Raw genomic sequence first — 20802 nt, 5'->3', positions numbered from 1 at the left:
TCGAGGTTTGGGGGGAAGCCTCCAATGTCCACGATCTCCGCACTAGCCACAGGAACGCGGCAGTGTATGGCTGCATGGTTGCCAGCCTGACCGCCAGGGGCCACCAGCGCAGCCGGGAGCAGGTGCGCTGTAAAATTAAGGACTTGCGGCAGTCCTACTCCCGGGCCTGCCTGCCAGGGGCCGACCCGGAGGCGTGCCCCCACTTCCAGGCTCTGGACCGCATCCTGGGGGCTCATGCCGTCCCTGCCCCCTGGGAGGTGATAGACCCTGGGGCAGAGGGACCGCTCTCAGACACCGAGGAGGAGGAGGAGGGCTCCGAGAGCCAGTAGCCTGCCGGCAGCCTGCCCAGGACCCAGGACACCCGAGGCACCCCACAGAGCCGCTCGCCTGTGTCGTCCAAGGCCGGGGAGGCGTCCACATGTGAGTACCATCATGCTCCCCTTATGTGTACGGGGGGCTGGGGCAAGAGGGAGCCCAGGGACCGTGTGCCTGGGCCTTGCCCACCACGGAGCAGCAGCTGGGGATCCTGCAGGGGCCCTGGCTTTGCAGAGGGGGGCTGGGTTTCACACACCTGGGCCCCTGGGGTAATTGACCGCTGTTCTTGTTTCACCACAGCCGCAGCACCTGGGACTGCAGGGCGCACCACCCCACCTGCAGCAGCCACCCGCACCCGGGCCAGCAGGAGAGCCAGGAACCAAGAGGACTACCAGAGGTGGCACCTCCGGTTTCCGGAGCACCAGCTCCGCATCCAGGACCACTGGGTCCAGGAGGACCTGAGGCTGCGCCGGAGGAGCTTGGAGGCACTGGAGGAGCAGGGCCGTGCCCTGCGAGGCCACCTCCAGAGCCTGCTCGACCGCTTCCCAATTCCTCCTGCTCCGGTTCCTGCTCCTGCTCCCCCTGCTCCCGCTCCTGCTTCCTCCACACCCCCCGTCCCTCCTGCCCCACCCTCCACAACCATTCCCCACCAACGCCCCCGGATCCGCAGTGTTGCGAGACAGGAGAGGCAGCTGGACCCCCACCCCGGAGCTTTCCTTTCCCTTCCTCCCTTCCCTCCCCTTTTAGCTTCCTCATCCCAGGTTTCCCCCTCCCCTCTCCCAACCTCATTCCTCCCTCCCCCCACCCCAGTTATGTTAAATAAAAAGACGTTTTTGTTTGAAAAACAGGTGTCTTTATTTGACAGTAGGTAGGAAGGGGAAAGGGGAAGGGGGTAGGGTGGAAGAAGGCCCCAGGGGGGCATGCAGGGAGAGGTCAGTCCTCCTCCTCCACCAGGAAGCTCTCCCGCAGGGATTCCCGGATCCGGACGGCCCCCCGCTGGGCTTCCCGGACGGCGGTGGTGCGGGGCTGACCGTAGTGTCCAGCCATGTGGTCAGCCTCAGCCATCCAGGCTGGCAGGAAAGCCTCCCCCTTTCTCTCACATAAATTGTGGAGCACACAACATGCCACCACCACGGGAGGGATGTTGTGCTTGGCCAGGTCCAGACGGGTGAGGAGGCATCCAAAGGCCCCCTCCACCACGATGCGGGCCCTGGTCAGCCTGGCCTTGAAGGCCTGGCGGGAGGGATTGAGGTGCCCCGTGTAGGGCTTCATCAGCCACGGCTGCAGTGGGTAAGTGGCATCCCCCACCAGGCACACGGGCATGTCCACATCCCCGACCCTGATGTGGCGGTCGGGGAAGAAGGTCCCGTCCTGCAGCCGCTGGCACACAGAGGAATTGCGGTACACCCGGGCGTTGTGTGCTTTGCCGGACCAGCCCACATTAATGTCCGTGAACTGTCCCCGGTGGTCACACACGGCCTGCAGAAGGATGAAGAAGTACCCCTTGTGGTTCACGTAACGGGACGCCTGGTGTTCCGGGGCATGGATGGGGATGTGCATCCCGTCGATGGCCCCCCGCAGTTGGGGAAGCCGAGGGCGCCGAATCCCTGGATGACGGCGTCCGGGTCGGCGAGGCGGACCACCCTGCGGAGCAGCACCCGGTTGATGGCCTTGACCACCTGCGGAGAGACACAGCAAAGCGCAAATCAATGGTGCGCCCGGGTGGCTGGGAGCGTTCGTGCCCTGCCAGTGCCCCGCGCCCCACTCCTGGAAGCAACCCCCCTGGCGGCGTGTAGTATGGCCAGGACAGACAGACCCCTCTGGTGCGGGGCACTTTTGCCTCCTCCTGGCCCCCCTTTGTCCCTGGGGCGGCCCATCCCCTCCTTGCAGCTCCCTCCCCACCCCGGCGCAGTGGCCGACGAGTGCCATACCTGCATGAGCACCGCTCCGACGGTGGATCTCCCCACGCCGAACTGGTTCCCGACGGATCGGTAGCTGTCCGGCGTGGAGAGCTTCCAGAGGGCGATGGCCACCCGCTTCTGGAGGGGGATGGCGGGCCTCATGCAAGTGTCCCTTCTGTGCAGAGCAGGGGCGAGCCCGCAGAGCTCCAGGAAGGTGTCCCTCCTCATCCTGAAGTTCTGGGTCCACTGTCAGTCTTCCCAGCGCTCCAGGACGATGCGGTCCCACCAGTCGCTGCTGGTGTCCAGACACCAGATGCGGTGGGGCACGCCGGTGCCGGGGCGCCGCCGTGGCTCCTCCACGGCCCCCAGGGCGGCCAGGTGGAGAGGCAGGGGGCTGACGTGCACCAGGTGGTGCCAGGCATCCTCGAGCCATTGCTGGCAGGCTTGCAGCAGCAAGTCCAGAAAGTGCACCAGAAGGTGCAGGGCGAGCTCTGGCTCCATGTTGCCACCTGCGGCGGCGGCGGCCCCGAAGGGAAGCACTGACACAGACGGGCACAGAGACCAATGCTTTGCTGTCCCTCGGCGAGGTTGGCAAGCAAGCAGGAAAAGCTGAGAACCGGCTGTCCGGGGGGGTCTCTTTAAGCACGAGCCTCAGATAGCCTCAGACAGCAGCCATACAACGCAACTACTGACCTGATGCCCTGCCAGAATCAGTTTCAGCCGCCCTTAAATGCGCCCCTGCGTCCAATCAGTTTGGACGCGCTAGTTCGAATTAGCAAAACGCTAATTCGAACTAGTTTTTAGTTCTAGATGCGTTAGTTCGAATTAGCTTAGTTCGAATTAATTAATTCGAACTAAGTTAGTTCGAATTAGCGCTGTAGTGTAGACATACCCTAAGGTACTACCTCCTGGGAGACTCTTTTATTCTTTTTACTGACCACGCTACCCTAAAATGGCTCCACCGAATGTGTGATACCAACAGCCATATCATGGACCGGTACCTGTCCCTCCAACCATATGTGTTTACGTTGGAACACCAAGCAGGAAAGGACTACGCAAATGCGGATGCATTGTCCCGCATTGAGGAAGAGCAAAGGCCCAGTCCCGGAAGGCGGGAACTGGACTTAAGGAGGATGGGAGGTGTAGGGGGGCGGCATGGCCGCCCACTGAGCAGGAGGCAGAGGAACCCCTCCAGGAGCCATTTTGGGCCCAGCCTAACCCCTCCCACTCACCTGACAGGAAGCCAAGGGGTGTGGCTAGGGCTATAAGAACCCTGACAGGGAGCTCAGTCGGGGCCCAGCCTTTGTGGGAGGCAGAGGCCTGTCCAGAGCTCCCTGCCAAGGAGGCTGAGACCTGGCTCGGGCCTCCAACTGCCTCCTTCCAAGAGGCTGGCAAAGACCTCCCTGACTGGGAGACAGAGACCTGGCTAAACCCGCCAACAGGCCTGCCCTCTGACCCAGAGGAACCAGAGACCTGCCCCATGCTCCCTGTTGGGGAGACTGGGACATGGCCCAGGCCTCCGAGGGTGATCTGGAGGATCTGCCTGAATACTGACACCCACCTGTACCTGGGACCCAGAGGATGCGCCAGACCCGCAGACCAACCAGACCCCGAGGACCAGCCTGAACACCCCTGCTCACTGCAGCCCACCTACCAGCTGGAGACCCAGGACCTGCAAGCAGCGAAGGCTTGGATTGGGCCACCAAGATCCTGCTGGGACGACAGCACCCTCTACTCCCCGAGTGACCTGCTACAGACTCAGGAACCCGCTGAGGGGGAGACAGGAAGTGGCAAGGGGGATAGCACGGGCTGGTAAAAGCCCTAGCCCAGCGTGTTGCAGGCTGGAGCCCCCACTGAGCCAGCAGCAGCTGCACTGCTGCATCCAGGGCCCTGGGCTGGGGCGCAGTGGAGTGGGTGGGCCTGCGGGCCCTCTGCCACCCGCCTACCAGGTGGCAGTCTCCCCCTCACCACCTCAGCAAGCGATCCACTTGCCTCCCTCCTAATAAGGAGACCCCCAAACCTGTGTTGTGTTGGTTTCCATGCCCTGAATCAGGGCCTGACTTTACCCTTGAACTGAAACTGTGCATGTTTGCTGCTGCCTGGGCCTCTTAAAGCTGCAGGAATACTGCTGCTGCCCTGCCCTGAACCAGGGCCAGGGCCCTCCTAATTAAGAACTTTATTGCCCCTGCCTGAGACAGGCCAGGGCCTCTTGAACTTCTATTTAGGGTATTTGTTGCCCCACCCTGACCTAGGGCCAAGGTTATTTGATGCCCTTCCTGGAACAAGGCCGGGGCGCTTACACCGGTACCACTGGGTTGTTTGTTTGTTGTTGCCTTGCCCTGACCTAGAGCCAGGCCTCACTAATGGTGTTTTGAACTCCTAACCTCTGGCCCGGACCTGAAGCAAGGCCGGGCCCCTGAACTCTTACCTTGGGCCCGGATCTGAAGTAAGGCCAGGCCCTTGAACTATTTGCCTCTTGCCCTGACATGCAGCAAGGCCAGGAGGTGGACCGTTTGCCTCCTACCCATCCTGAGTTAGCCCGGGCACTTGAATTATTGCCTCTCACCCATATATGAAGGAAGGCTGGGTTGTGGACTTACCGACTTGGGGACCTGGTTTACGTGCTTGTGTAGTGGGGCGGAGTGGCTGCCCACTGACCCGGAGGTGGAAGAACCCCTCCGGGAAGCCGAACTGGCTAGTCTCTTTGACCTCTCATGTTCACATCTCTACTGCCATAACTCTGGTGGCAGCAACAGCAGATGGTGGCATGTAGAAATGAACTTCCATCCTGCATGGTCCCTTGAAAGTTTTCCTTCAGCAAGAGTCAGTAGTGGAAGGATTAGGCTTCTGAAATCCCTCAACATTGCATCTCCAAATTCATTCACAGTCAGTATTGCAGCCTATTTCCTTCAACCTCAGCTCTATACAATTTCTTGTAAAAGTGTAGCTTCTGCACGATGGACATTACTCCACTTTTGCTATACACCAGGCACTCAGGGTATGTCTACACTACAGCACTATTTCAAATTAACTTATTTCAAATTGGTTAATTCGAAATAAGCTAAATTGAAATTACGCATCTAGACACAAAAACTAATTCGAAATAGCGTTTTTCTAATTCAAAATAGTGCGTCCACATGGAGTGGACCCTGAATCGAAGGTAAGGCTGGCCGGAACCAGTGCCAAAAGGGCATCAGGGTCAGACTTAGTGTGGGGGGCTGCTGCCTCAGGCTAGCCGAGGTCTGTGCTTAAAGAGTCCCAAATCCCATCCCGGACAGACAGTTCTCAGATTTCTCTGCTTGATGGTCTTCCTTTCTGAGAGACAGCAAAGCATTTGTGTCTCGGAGTGCTCTGCTTGCACTCACTCGGGACATCACGGCACTCTGCAATATGGAACCAGACCTGCCCCTGGGGACACGTTTCCAACAGCCTGGCTGCACTGTCTGCAGGCTGCCATCCAGGAGCACCATCGAGGGGCTGTCAGGATCCAGGGGGCCCTGCAGGAGAGCTTCCACCCTGAGCAGCTCTAACAGTCTCCCCGCTCTGCCCCACTGGGGGATTTTGCCCCATTCCTCCCTCTCGTCCTTCCACTTACCCTTCCCTAGCCCCCCATTCCTGATATCAAATAAAAGACATGTATTTTCATGAACACAATTTATTTCGAAATAGCGGTTTGTATGTGTAGACGCTATTAAAGTTAATTCAAAATAACGGCTGTTATTTCAACTTAACTTTGTAGTATAGACATACCCTCAGAGATTCCAGTGATGAGCATGGGGAACAGAACAGAACAGAAGAGAATATCATGTGGAAAAATAACCAGGCCTCAATTAAACTTGAAGAGGAAAGGAGTGTGAAAGTAATGACCATTACCAATTGTCATTTTTCACCCCAGGATTAATAATGTCCAATGGACATAGCTGGAAACAACAAAGAAGATTTGCTTTATCAACTCTAAGGAACTTTGGCCTGGGGAAGAGGAGCTTAGAAGAACGCATACTGCAGGAGAGCAGATACCTCACAGAAGCATTTGAAGAAGAAAAAGGTGAGAATGAGAGAGTTCTATCAGAAATTGTAGCAATGAATGTGAAATAAGAGAGATGTGCCTGAAATATGAATTCAAATCTAGATCTTTCCTAGTGCTCGTTTCAGGAATTTAGTTTAGCCCATGGGACATACATGCACCTTGCTGTCATGGTCCAGATCTGTATAAAGATCCAAAAGTTTGGTGATTTGGGGGTTTCATGTTCTTAAATCTGTCATTGCTAATTTTAATGATTGGGGAGAGAAAGTGGTTCATAATTACATATATGTGGAACCTCCCAACACCACAAAAAGAGGCTGAGACCTGTGTGGAAATGTAGAAATGTCGCTATGCAGAGCAAAAACTGACTTGAACCGGCAGTTCTGCTCCATGCAGCAGAAGGCAGCTCATCCCATCTACAAGTTTAACAGTTTTGTCAATACTCAGGTGACAATGCAGCGAACGTTGCTGAAGGGATGTGTCTGAGCGAGTGCAGAGGAGTGTGATAGATGCACATCTTGAGAATGGATTTCATAAACATAGTTTATGCCTGTTAACAACTTTCTTCCCCTTTTCTACAAAAGCCAGAAGAACCCCAATTTTCCCTTTTTCTCTTCCAGGGCAACCTTTTGACCCTCATTTTAAAATTAACAATGCTATTTCCAACATTATCTGTTCCATCACATTCGGGGACCGGTTTGAATATCATGACAGTCAGTTCCAGAAGTTACTGCAACTGATTGATGAGAATATCTATCTCCAGGGAAGTATTTGGAACCAGGTAGAGCTCATTTGATTTTGCCTATAGCCACATGAACTCAATGATCCCACTCCAGCAATTTCAGTGTCACAGAGTCCTGTTGGTCCCAGATTAACTGTGAAATTATCCTGGCTAGGGCATCCATGCTGTCCTATTTCCCAATAAATCTCTCTCCACCTCAGTTCCCCCTCTAGCTATTCTCTTCCACCCTTCCCCCCTGAAGGTAATCCTGCCTGATCCACTAGCCTCAATATTCGGTACCAGTGCCCCTTCCTGCCATGAACATAGGGAGGTGTGCCTAGGAGAAAGGAAGGGAAAAGGGTGACAAATCCTCACTGATCCCAAGCAACGCCCTTCCTGGCTGTCTCCTAGGGCCTTGGACTGTGCTTAGGGGAGAGATATCTCAGGGTATGTCTACACTACAGCACTAATTCGAACTAACTTAATTCGAATTAGTTAATTCGAACTAAGCTAATTTGAATTAGTGCATCTAGACCTAAAAACTAATTCAAATTAGTGTTTTGCTAATTCGAAATAGCATGTCCACATTGAGTGGACCCTGAACTGAAGTTAAGGCTGGGCAGAATCAGTTCCGGCAGGGCACCAGGTTAGGACTTAGAATGTGGAGCTGCTGCCTCAGGCTAGCCGAGGGCTGTGCTTTAAGGGAACCCACCCCCACCCTGGACAGAGCGTTCTCAGGGTTCCCCGCTTGCTTGTCTAACTCGATGAGGGACAGCAAAGCAGTCCTGACTTGGAGTGCTCTGAGTGTCTGGCACATCACAGCACTCAGACATCAGCCCAACTGCACTTGCCACAGGCTGCCATTCCGGGGGGGATCAATCGGGGGGCTGTCAGGATCCAGGAGGCCCTGCAGGAGAGCTTCCATCCCAAGGAGCCCGCAGAGCCACCCCAGTTCTCCCCATCAGGGGCTCGTGCCCCATTCCTCCCTCACCTCCTTCCACTTACCCTTCCCTAACTCCCCTTCCTGATGTAAAAAATAAAGGGCATGTGTGTTCAAAAATAGAAACTCTCTTTATTTAACAAAACTGGGGAGACTGATCAACCTCTGGGGAGACTGGGAAAAGGAAGTAGGAGAGGGGAAGAGAGAGGTGGGAGAGGGGAGGTGGAAACTTGGGAGGAGGGAGCTGGAAGGGGGAAGCCAGGGGAAGAAGGTGGAGGGGAAGTATAAAACTATGGTACGCCATATCTTCAGTACTGTGTACAGATGTGATCTCCTCACCTCAAAAAAGATATTTTGGCCTTGGAAAGGGTTCAGAAAAGGGCAACTACCATAATTAGGGGTTTGGAACAGGTCCCATATGAAGAGAGGCTACAGAGGCTGGGACTTTTCAGCTTAGAAAAAAGGAGACTGAGGGAGGATATGATACAGGTCTATAAAATCATGAGTAGTGTGGAGAGGCTGAATAAAGAAAAGTTCTTCATTAGTTCCCATAATAGAAGGACTAGAGGACACCAAATGAAATGAATGGACAGCAGGTTTAAAACTAATAAGCGAAAGTTCTTCTTCACACAGCACATAGTCAACCTGTGGAACTCCTTGTCACAGGAGGCTGTGAAGGCTAGAACTATAACAGAGATTAAAGAGAAGTTAGATAAATTCATGGAGGTTGGGTCCATGGAGTGCTATTAGCAAGGGGGTAGAAACGGTGTCCCTGGCCTCTGTTTGTGGAAAGCTGGAGATGGAGGGCACGAGACAAATCACTTGGTCATTGTCTTTGGTCCATTCTCTCCAGAGTACCTGGTGCTGGCCGCTATTGGCAGACCGGCTACTGGGCTAGATGGACCTTTAGTCTGAACCAGTACGGCCATTCTTATGTTCTTATGTTCTAAATTCAGGACTCAAGGTCGGGGCTCTCACTGGACCAACTTGATTTTCATGCAAACCTGCTCCTCGGTTCGCATGTGGCCTTTGGTGACCAGGCTGGCAGCTATCCTGCCCTAGATGGCTGCATTCATGTGCCTAGTGCGAAGGTCGTGGACATTGGAGGCCTCCCCCCAAACCTCAATGAGGTCCACGATCTCTCCACTAGAGCAGGCGGGCACCCTTCTGTTGCGTCCCCAGGCAGGCTCCTGGGAGCCGCCAGCCTGGTCCTGGGAAGAGGCGGAGGGCTGGATGGCAGCAGGTGGCTGGCTCATGCCATGCCAGGTGCAGGGTTTCCTGGCTAGGTGCTGGCAGGCTTGCAACTGGCATAAGCACTGTAGCCAGACCGTGCCCCTTTAAGGGCTCCGGGGCCGGGAGGGGGGCCGAAGAGTTTCCCTGGTTTGGCCCAGAGTGGCCACCAGGGAAAGCTGGGGAGGACTAGCCTCCAACCAGTTCGAATTAAGTGGCTACACAGCCCTTAATTCGAACTACTGAATTCGAACTAGGCATTAATCCTCATAGAATGAGGTTTACCTAGTTCGAATTAAGCGCTCCGCTAGTTCGAACTAAGTTCAAACTAGCAATTTGTATGTATAGATGCTATGAAAGTTAATTCGAACTAATGGCTGTTAGTTCGAACTAACTTTGTAATGTAGACATACCCTCTAAGACTTGTGTGGCAGTGTAGATTTGCTTGCGGCAGTGGGGGTGGCAGTGTGTCCCTATGCAATAGGCCGGGTCGGAGATGATCCTGGCGGCACAGTCGCCCTGCCATCAAAGTCAGGGAGTCACCCAGCCAGCAGCTCCTTCAGGTGGCCCCATTTGGAGGTACAAAGCACTGTGTTTCATAATGATACTGGATCACTGAGATAGACACTGTGTCCATCTGCTCGTGGTGCTGGGCCTAGGCAGTTTCCCATGTGTTTTACCAACCCTTCAATACCAAAGAACAACCTCTGATAAAAACTGTGGTAACCTCAATAGTATTAACATCATGTGTCCACATGGGAGGCCAGGTTCTGGGGTAATGACCTTTCAGTATCCTTCCACGCTTATCAGTCAACAGATCAGTAACAAGGTGGTCTCCTGCCATCTAAAGTGCCTGCTACCAGATTGCCTCAGGCAATACAGCACATGATCCTGTAGGACAGGGGTGGGCAAGTTACGTCCTGTGGGCCACTTCCAGCCCACCAAGCCATCAGACCCGGCCTGCAGACCACCCTGCCAGGACCCTCAGTCACACAGCTCCTGCTCCATGTAGCTCTCTGCTCTGGAGGAAGGGGGAGGCTTTGTGTGGTCTCCCCACCCCAAGCCTAATCTTCAGCTTTTATTGGCTGGAAACAACCAACCAATAGAAGTGGAGAGATTGGCCAATGGAATAGGGGTAGCCAAGCCTCTCCCCGATCCCGGTTCTGAGAACCACATTGAGGGAGCGGCCTATAGTTTTAACTGAATTGGGAGGTGCTGCAGGGCTGCTGGCCAGGAAACACGTAGGTAAGCACCTCCCAGCCAAACCCTGCCTCTGGCATCCTTCCCCGTCCCACACCCCAACTCCCTCCTCCAGGTCACCATACAAACACTCTGCATCCCCTTGCTCCAGGTCACAACTGCCTCCCAAACCCTGCACACCTTCCTCTACCTGCCCCAGGCCAGAATCCTCTCCTGCTCCCTCCTCCCTGACCTTGCACCCCAATCTCCTGACCCAGGTCACAACCCCCTCTTTCACCCAAATTCCCTCTCACACCTCATACCATCTCTTGTACCCAATTCCTTACCCTGAGCCCCCTCCTCCACCCAACCTCCATGCAACCTCACACCCCTCCACAGAAACATACAGCTCTTGACCACTTTCCAAAATCCTGGAGTGCCCCCCCCAAAAAAAAATTATTGCCCACCCCTGCTCTAAGGTTGCCAAAGCAATGGGAGCAGTGGCTGATAACCAGCCCAGCAGAGGGCTGAGAGAAAAGAGTCCATATCTTAGCAAGAAAGAATGGGCTGGTGGTTAAAACACTGTTCTTAGGGTATGTCTACACTACTCCCCTAGTTCGAACTGGGGGGGGGGGGTAATGTAGTCATATGGAGTTGCAAATGAAGCCCAGGATTTGAATTTCCTGGGCTTCATTTGCATAAAGCCGGCCGGCGCCATTTTTAAATACCGGCTAGTTCGGACCCCGTGCCGCGCGGCTACACGTGGCACAGGGTCCAAACTAGCCGGTATTTAAAAATGGCGCCGGCCGGCTTTATGCAAATGAAGCCCGGGAAATTCAAATCCCGGGCTTCATTTGCAACTCCGTATGACTACATTACCCCCCCCTAGTTCGAACTAGGGGGGTAGTGTAGACATACCCTCACTGTCTGGCTCTGAAACAGATGCCTGTGCAATCGTGGCAGTGCCTAGCATGCTGATGTGAATTGCCTAGCACGCTGCTGTGCTGATCTCCTCTGAGGGCTCTGAGCACATCCATACTGCAATTATGTATTAGGATGGTTTAATAGATGTGGTGTCTCCAGTAGAATACAGGGAGGTGCATGAAATCATAAGATGGATTTCTCTAAAGAGGCAAAATCACATTGAGTTCTGTTTGTATGTTAAAAGCTGTACAACACCTTCCCCACCCTAATGAAGTGGATCCCAGGACCCCATCACACCATTTTCAAAAACTGGGGGAAACTGAAGTGTTTTGTGAGGGAAATTATTGCAAAGCACAAAGAGGACTGGAATCCCTCAGAAACCAGAGACTTCATTGACTCTTATCTGAAGGAAATGGCAAAGGTAAGAGATCAGAAAACAAAGCAAACTGGAACAATCCACTTCTTTATTTTAAAAATTAGTAGTAGAACTACAGTGACAGAGATCTCCAACTGAGTTGTATGAGCATCTGACCCTCCATTAGTGAACAGTTAGAAGGAAATGGCAAAGGTAAGAGACCAGAGAATAAAGTACAAAACATTTTTTAATTTTAGAATACTGTGAACAAGAACAAAACATTTTTTAATTTTAAAAATTAGAAATAGAACTACAGTGACAGAGATCTCCACTGAGTTGTCCTAGCAGCTGACCCTCCATTAGTTAAATTCAAAATCTCTGGGGCTGATTCTGTAGAGCCTTTAAGCCCATGCATTACCTTTAGAAGGGAAGAGTAGTCAGTAGTGCTTTGTTGAATATTTGCCTGTGTTCTAGGGGCAAGACCAAAGAGCCAGTGAAAGTGCCTGGGACTCTTTCAGTGACACCAGCAGACCTGCTGCTCAGACCTAAAATCAGCTTAGATTTTTGATTCTCAAAACTAACGCCAAAAGCACAGTGTTTCTATGTAACGGTGCTGTCCTTTAAGGGGCTGTGTTTGCTCAGCTCTCTCAAAGGCAGTGGAAATTCAGGGCACTCAGCGGTTTGTGTACCTGAGCCTGGAATGATGTTTCCATGGCTTTGTATAATACTAATAAATATTGTTTTCATACCTCCCACCTTATGTCTTTGTTCTAAGGCGGATACTGACTATAGTTTCCATGAAGAAAATCTTGTATTTTCCACATTGGATCTTTTTTTTGCTGGAACTGAAACAACATCTACAACCATCCTCTGGGCTCTGCTGTACATGGCCACAAATCCAGAGATTCAAGGTAAATGGTCAAGGTTTCAGTTTGTAAGGTCATAATATCTCTTGAATTTCTGCCCTTAACCCTTGCTGCATCAGGTTTTTCACAGAACTCAGAATGTTGGTTTATAAACAGTCTGAGCAAAGATGCTTTCTTCCCACAGTTGCCATTTCCCCGCATACAGAAACCCTTTCCTTTTTTCCCCTTTTTCTCACTCAGGCTGTGTCCAGACTCCATGCCTCCGTCGACGGAGGCATGTAGATTAGCCAGATCGGAAGAGGGAAATGAAGCCGCGATTAAAATAATCGCGGCTTCATTTCCCTCTTCCGATCTGGCTAATCTACATGCCTCCGTCGACGGAGGCATGGAGTCTGGACACAGCCTCAGTTACACCCCCAGCATCTAGTGCAGAGTTAAGGAGTGCAAGCCACAGCTCGAAAAACCTTGATATAAGAGGAAGTTGGTTTTCTGAATAATGCACAGGACTGGGGTTTAAAACTCCCTAATCCTAGTCCAGGTTCTGCTTCAGACTTCCTGTGTGACACTGGGTACAACATTTAACTCTTCCATGCCTGTAAATGTAGCTTCATGATTTTTAAAATGTGGACCATGGGCAGTGTCCTCTTCAGCCTTCAGATGTGAGCTACAGAGGCAACAAGGGGGACCTGAGTTGAAAATCATGGCCGATTTAATCTCCTTCCTGTCATACAAAATAGGTACGATCCTTGGACTCTTGGCAAGCTGCTGCAATAAACCTCTGCTTGAACAATTGGAGAGTGTTGCCTGACAGCAGATAAATATTCACAGGCTCAGAGTCCCTTGGGTCAGCCCAGTAATTGACTTTGCTCTTTTGAACAGGGACAAAATATGTATTGCTAATGCCTTTACATTTGATTTTGAGAAGTGGAGCAAATGCCTCTTGCCTTCCGTGTAGGTATTAAAGGAGGTTTTCGTATTATGCCTTAGTTACATTTAAAAATGGTTCTCATCTCCCTCCCATTGCACCAGTCTAGGGCTAATCAGCTGTAGTTTTCTTACGTATTTGTACATTCAGATCTCTTCATTGCTCACTGAAGCCTGGGATATTTAAATCCTAGTTTGAACTAGGGGGCTAGTGTAGACATACCCATACTGTTTTCAGTGCATAAATAGGACTTTCTTAGGAATAGTTTTAAAATCAATGATCTCTAAACCCTGCCCAGTTTAAGCCTGTTGTTCCATGAACATATTGTTTGTTCTCATACCCATAATGACCTCTGCTCTTTTCCTAGAGAGAGTGCAAGCAGAGATTGACACAGTGATTGGCCAGTCTCGACAGCCCGCCCTAGGGGACAGAGATAACATGCCGTACACCAATGCAGTTATTCACGAAGTGCAAAGGATAAGCAACATTTTGCCTTTCAGTGTGCCTAGAATTGCAACAAGGGATACAACACTGGCTGGATACCAAGTGCCAAAAGTAAGTTGGAAGGAAATGTATCTTTCATTTCTCATCTTGGTTTAAGAACTTAATAGAGATGAGCCCAATGAAACATCAAAGACAAATACACCTTTGCCCTAAGGGGGGCCAGTTCCAAATCTGAACCCATTTTGGGACCCAACCCAGATACAGGGCTGCATTTGAATAATAGCCCCTATTTTTAAGTATCGGGCTATAATTCCCTAACCAAAAGCTTGATACTCACATTCCCAAGCTTTGAGACAGTTGAAATCCAGATCAGAATTTTGCATCTATCTTCATAAAACATGGTGTAAGTGATTTATTTTAACTGCATGAAACCCTAGTAAAGGGACTAGGAATTAGGTCCAGCACAAGTTCACCACTGTGGCTATTGTTCATGAAAGGTCATCCAGGCTCTTATATCCAGAAACTTAAAGGTATATAGGTGCCTAACTCTTTTGGAAACCAGTAGGAGTTATGTGCCTAAATACCTTACAGGGTCTGGGCCTTGGTGTCTGCAGATGGGAGTGGCTGATTTTTATTGACAGGTGGGGAATACCTCATCTTCAGCAGCTCCAGAATTCTGGACTGCTTTCATCATAAGCCACAGCATTTCTGACCTCACCTCACCATGCTGCTGAGCCACAATTTCTTCCCATGGAATGGAGCAGGCTGAAATTCCTAACCGGGTTCCTAGTGTATGTTTAGCAGAAGCTCTCCTCGCGTCCTAACCTCTGGTCACATTCTTCTTCTCCAGCTTGTAGACTGATGCTCAGAAAAATGGGGACTCACCCACGCTTGAAGGCAGTAAGCTCATTCAGGAGTTGAGCCAGGCAGAGAACCATTCTACCAGTTGGTGGGCCGCAGGAAACCATTGCTTGTGGCGAGCTTCCATTCTCGAAACACAAAACCCTCATTAATACAACTTAAGGGAAATTTGTGTACACAATAGCAGGAAGAGAGTGAATTGTATCTGCAAACAGCAACAAGGAGTGCAAAAAAAAACATTAATGCACACAAGTGTTAGTTTGCAGGAGCACTATAGATACATTCCATACCAGTGGTGGGCAATCTGTGGCCCACAAGATATTGTGTTTCTTGTTGCCCTTGTGCAGGGTTGCCAAATTATGTTAGTTTCTGTCCATATAGGATTTTTTTTCCTACTGGGATTGTTAGAGTGGCATGCACATAGACAAGGGCACATAAAGTGAGACACAGGCTCATTGCACACAACATTGACTGAGAGCCATATGCTGCCTCTGCATCTAATCAAAGTTCCACTGTGGATGAGTCTGTATAAACACCAGGAGGTGGATTAGAACCTGGGCCTTCTAAAGCCAACTATAGGCACCGCTACCCTCTGAGCTAAGTGCCAGCAGGCTCTTTGCCTATGCTATAGAGTTCTCTTGATCTTAACTGTTGCTGTGGTCTCGGTACCACACTAGGGCTATGTCTACACTAGTGGCTCCTTGCGCAAGAACTTCTTGCGCAAGGGTTCTTGTGCAAGGAGTTCTGCGCAAGAACACGTCCACACTGCCATGTGCGAGATGTGCTTTTGCGCAAGGGCGCCCATGGCAGTGTGGATGCACGGCAGGGATTCTTGCGCAATAAAACTCTTTAGCTAAAATAGCTTTCTTGTACAAGAAAGCGTCCACACTTGTGCTTCTTGCGCAAGAGCTATGCTCTTTTCTTACAAGTGGAAGCTGTCTTGGCAAGAGCTCTTGCACAAAAGAACTTACACTTGTAAGAAAAGAGTGTAGCTCTTACGCAAGATGCCGTCTCTTACCACGCCGTACTGTACATCTTCTTTTGCAGGAGCGGGTGGGCAGTGTGGATGCACTGCAGATTATTGCACAAGAACAGCCATTCTTGTGCATGAAGCCACAAGTGTAGACATAGCCTAGGTGCGTGGGTTACATCTATATACCCCACAAATTTTAGGTACACCAGTGCAGTTAGCAAGAGACCTATCCCAAGAGACCATCTTGGTTACAACAACCTTGCAGTCCACTGAGATGAAGGATGCCCTCCAGTGTGTCCCACTAACTAGCCTAGGTTGCCCATTGCTGTTTTGTATATGTATGTCTGTCATACAAGACCAACAGCCACCACATCCATGAAAATTTGGCTTTTAAAAAAGAAACGTGAGTGGGTAGGTTTTGCTAATTTTTGACTTTTTATGTTGTATAAAGGATACCTAAGAGTTTATCGTTTGTTTTGGTTTTTATTTAAGAAATTCAATCTTGCCTACTCTGTTTTTCCTAGGAGATGCAGGAGAACTAGTAGGTCCATAGTATTGCACCTATGAAGGAAATAAACCTGCTCAGTTGAGTTAGGAAGTGATTTTTAGTCAGACTATTGTCTGTTTTGTTTGTCTGATGTGATATTAACACCTGTTTAACTCAAATGCTTAAAAACAGTTGGAAGAAATGTTTTCTTTCTTCAAAGATTAACACTCTTCTGCTTCCCTTAAATCTGTGATGACTCCCATTCTGTTCATTCTGGCTCCCCCAGAGATATCACCAGCAAAACCAAGGAAAGTCAGATCTGAGATTTGAGATGAATATAATATAAAGAACTGGGAAGAAAATTATCCCTTAAAAAATCCTGTTGGCTCTTTTGTATATATATTAAAAGATTAAAAATAAACAACCTCTTTGTAGGTCACAATTAAAAATAGAATAGGTGTAAATTCCTTTTGTTCTCTTTTTTTAGGGTACTGTTTTAATTTTCAATTTGACATCAGTGCTGTTTGACAAGAATGAGTGGGAAACCCCTCATACTTTTAATCCTAAGCATTTTCTGGAGAATGGTCAATTCAAGAAGAGAGACACTTTCCTCCCATTCTCTGCAGGTGAGATGTGTATGATACTATCCATTACATTATAGAACCAAGTCTTGGGCTCTCTCCTTTTTCATGTTAGGCAAAAACCCACAGGCTGCATCTAGACTGGCATGATTTTGCGCAAATACGTTTAACGGAAAAGTTTTTCCGTTAAAAGTAATTGAGTAAAAGAGCATCTACACTGGCACAGATACTTTTGCACAAAAGCATCTGTGCTAATGTAGACGATCTCTTGCGCAAGAAAGCTCCGATGACCATTTTAGCCATCGGGTTTTCTTGCACTAGAAATTAACATGGCTGTCTACAATGGCCCTCTTGCACAAGAATACTTGCGCAAGAGGGCTTATCCTTGAGTAGGAGCGTCGGAGTATTTGCGCAAGAAGCACTGATTTTGTACAGTACAAAGTCAGGGTTCTTGCGCAAATACTCGTGGCCAGTGTAAACAGTGCTCTTTCAACACATCCCTTATTCCTCATAAAATGAAGTTTACAGGGATGGTGAAAGAGTGTGTCCACTTTTTCGAAAAATGTTCTGAAAAAGCAGACACATTCCTTAGGAAAGCAGTGCAGTGTAGACATAGCCTGAGTCTCTTTGGAAAATGGAAAGCTCAAAAATGAAAATTATGAGAAGCGTTTCTGTCTCTGTCCAGCTTGCACAGTTCTTTTGAAAGGTAAAGGACAGGTCATTGTTGAAAAGTGCTCTCTCCTAAAACAGGGCTAGACACAACAATAGCAACAAAGGAATTATAGTGTAGACATAACCAAAAGTAGTAGAAAGAGGAAGTAGCCTACCTCACTTATTGGGAACGTCAGAGTGAGGACAAGACTTGCCTTCCTCACATTTCGTTATTCCTTTTCACTTATTGGAAGAGGAGGATGATAAAAATGTTGGAGATCCCTGAAGCACCCTCCTAAAAAACAACGAACCATTAGAATATTTTACTATAAGATGTGATGGATTCTCCATCACTTTGATTCATTAAGCACCTGATTGCACACTGTTTAAGTCAATAGGAACTTTAGCATTAACTTATTTGGGCACAGGATCGGGTCCTAAATTAAACCTGGAGGATTTCAAAATGCCATGCTCTATGATCATCACAAATTGCTGGGCATGATATAGCAATCTCTGGGTGATATTCTATGGTCTGTTATAGGCAGGAGATAGATACACCTGATGGTCTCTTCTGGCTTTAAATATCTGTGAAAATGAAGAAAGGAAACAGAGGAGAATCAGTTTGCATCCTCCCATGAATGTCATTTTAATACTACTGGAGTATCAACCCCTAAACCCAGTTTGATTTAGGATACAAACTTTACAGCTAGCCCATTTTTCTCTGATGGCATAGACTTGACTCTGTCATTATAGCCTCACATCTTTTTGGGGAAGTTCAGCTTTAAAGCCAAACTTTGTAGATTAGACTTCTCTCTGATTCTTGCTCAAAAGGCTTGCCAGTTAGGGTACATTTACACAGCAACATTATTTTGAAATAACTAGCGTTATTTTGAAATAACTTAGTCCGTGTCTACATAGAAGGCAATTATTTCAAAATAATGTTGAAATACTTTCAAGCTGGAGACTGCTTACTCTAAGTCCTGTGACACTCACTGTACAAGGAGTAAGGGAAGTCAGAGGAAGAGTGCTCTATTTTGAAATAAGTGCTGTGTAGACACTCATCGAAATAAGGTATTTTGAAATAAGCTATGCAATTGATATAGCTCAATTTGTATCGCTTATTTTGAGTTAAGCCCTCCTGTGTAGACGCACCTGTGTAGATGTAGATTTTTGTGTTTTGCCCACATGATCAATAGCATAAAAAAAAGGTTCTGAAAATCAAAATTTCATTCAAATATGGATTTTCACCTGAATATACATTAAAACTGGTGGTTCAGTGTCTTTTTCAAGAAACAGTTAGAGCACGTCTAAAGTACATTCCTCTTCCAAAAAAGAAATATAAATGAGCCAGATCAAAGTGCAAATGAAGTCGGGATTTAAATATCCTGCACTTCATTTGCATAATGAGTACCAAGCGCTTTTTCGAAAAAGGTTTTTTTTCAAAAGAACCCCATCTAGACAGTGTTCTCACTTTTGAAAAACCCTTTTTCAAAAAAGCACTCAGAACTCATTATGCAAGTGAAGCGCAGGATTTTTAAATCTCCGTTTCATTTGCACTTTCGATCAGGCTCATTTACATTCCTCTATCGAAAGAGGAATGTAGTTTAGACGTGCTCCTATTTTCACCTACTTTTCCAGAATTTCAAGGGGCCAGTGTAGTCAGCTGGCAAGTTATTCTGGAAAATCGGGTGATTTTCCGGAATAAGTGGCCAGTGTAGACACAGCCAACGTGTGTGTGTGGTTAAGAATGAAATATTGTTTCTCTTTTTATGCAGTTTATCTATAAATTCAGGGCCACCCATTTCCCTTCTTTAGACATACTGCTGGCTCGATTTGCATATGTTCAGCGGTCCATGTATTATGTCAATGAGAAACTAGGCCAGGGAAAGATTACATCTGACCTGTGTTATTTTAACTTTTTAATCAAGACCTAATACAGCGGTGTGCAGCGTAGGTGTTAGGGAAGTAAGACATCAGCTAGACAGGTGCGGGCGATAATTTTTCCTGCGTGGCCACCTCGGAAGGGGCGGGGCCTAAACAGGAAGGGGTGGGGCTACCCCATCCCCAGACCATAGCGGGTCTGGGGGCAGGGGAGTGTGGGAAACCTTCCCCCCACCCTGTGAGCAGCACACGGCACTTTGAAGTGCTGCAGGCTCCTCGCAGGGCTGAGGCAGGGAGAAGGAAGCTTCATGCAGTTCCCCCGCCCCCAGGCCCTGATTGCCTTGAGGGCGGGGGAGTGCGCAAAGCCTCTTCTGCTCTCGCACCCTCCCTGCATGCGGTGCTTCCAAGTGCCATGTGCTCCTGATACCAAAGTACTGATGTAATGAATGCAATTCTTTGCATCCACAGTTATAAATAAAGGAAATTTTAGTAATAAATGCACCAAATGGTGAATCAGAAGGGGTGAGGATTGATGATAAAACCATCTCTTCTTCCCCACAGTTCTGAAATTGCTGCCTTGGAAAATTAACACCTCATTTGTCATGAGACCTAAACTGTTCTGACAAGAACCTTTGGCTGATGTGCACAACTGTTTTCTTTTCAGGAAAGCGGGGTTGCCTTGGTGAGCAGCTGGCTAGAACAGAGCTGTTCCTGTTCTTCACCATCCTCCTTCAGAAATTCACATTCCAAGCTCCAAAGGACGTAAAGCTAAGCCTTGAGTTCAGAATAGGAATTACTCTCCACCCATTGCCATACCAAATCTGTGCAATGTCTCGGTAGGGAAAGCCACAGCATTTTTGTCATTGGCCTATTTCTTAAAATAATTAGTACAGGCAGTCCCCGAGTTACGTCGGATCCGCAGTTACGAATGGGGCCCTTCCTCTCCCTGGTCTCCAGCAGACCAGGGAGAGGAAGCAAAGTGGCGGAACACGTGGGCAGCAGACAGGGTTGTCCGCTGCCCACGCGCTCCGAGGCTTGGCTCTGCTTTGCCCCCCTGTCCCCCGCCCCCATCCCCCTGGTCTGCAGACCAGGGGGACGCAGGGGGAGGGGGGGACAAAGCAGAGCCAAGCCGCGGAGCGCCCGGGCTGGGCTGTCAGCTGATCGCGCACTCCGAAGCTTGGCTCTGCTTTGCCCCCCCCCCCCCCGTGCCCCTGGTCTGCAGACCAGGGGGAGGGGGAGAGCAAAACAGAGCCAAGCAGAGCCAAGCCGCGGAGCGCGCGGTCAGCTGACAGCCCAGACACGTCTGGGCTGTCAGCTGGCAGCGCGCTCCGCGGCTTGGCTCTGCTTTGCCCCCCCCCCCGGTCTGCAGACCAGGGGGACGGGGGACGGGGCAAAGCAGAGCAAAGCCGCGGAGCACGGGGGCAGCGGGACAGCCCAGACGCGCCGTGGCTGTCCGCTGCCCGCGTGTTCCGCCGCTTTGCTCCTTGTCCCCCTGGTCTGCAGACCAGGGGAATGGGGAGCAAAGCCACGGAGCCTGAGGGCAG

The 20802-nt window shown here is 49.7% G+C and overlaps 1 protein-coding gene across 1 annotated transcript in view; it reads left to right on the top strand.

Annotated features, from left to right (window-relative positions):
* The window catches only part of LOC102443662 (cytochrome P450 2J2-like), a 31831-nt gene extending 11492 nt beyond the window's left edge, over positions 1-20339 (top strand). Inside the window, exons 3-9 of the mRNA XM_075936105.1 lie at positions 6112-6261; positions 6861-7021; positions 11479-11655; positions 12365-12500; positions 13748-13935; positions 16633-16771; positions 19923-20339. Of these exons, the coding sequence (XP_075792220.1) occupies positions 6112-6261; positions 6861-7021; positions 11479-11655; positions 12365-12500; positions 13748-13935; positions 16633-16771; positions 19923-20098 (1127 nt within the window). The 3' untranslated portion in view covers positions 20099-20339. The remainder of the gene's footprint in view (positions 1-6111; positions 6262-6860; positions 7022-11478; positions 11656-12364; positions 12501-13747; positions 13936-16632; positions 16772-19922) is intronic.
* The last annotated feature ends 463 nt before the right edge of the window (positions 20340-20802 follow it).

Source organism: Pelodiscus sinensis, chromosome 9 (assembly GCF_049634645.1).
Source record: "Pelodiscus sinensis isolate JC-2024 chromosome 9, ASM4963464v1, whole genome shotgun sequence".
NCBI classification, from domain to species: Eukaryota; Metazoa; Chordata; order Testudines; family Trionychidae; genus Pelodiscus; species Pelodiscus sinensis.
The sequence above is the reverse complement of the archived record's forward strand: the minus strand, read 5'-3'. Positions and strand labels throughout refer to the sequence as shown.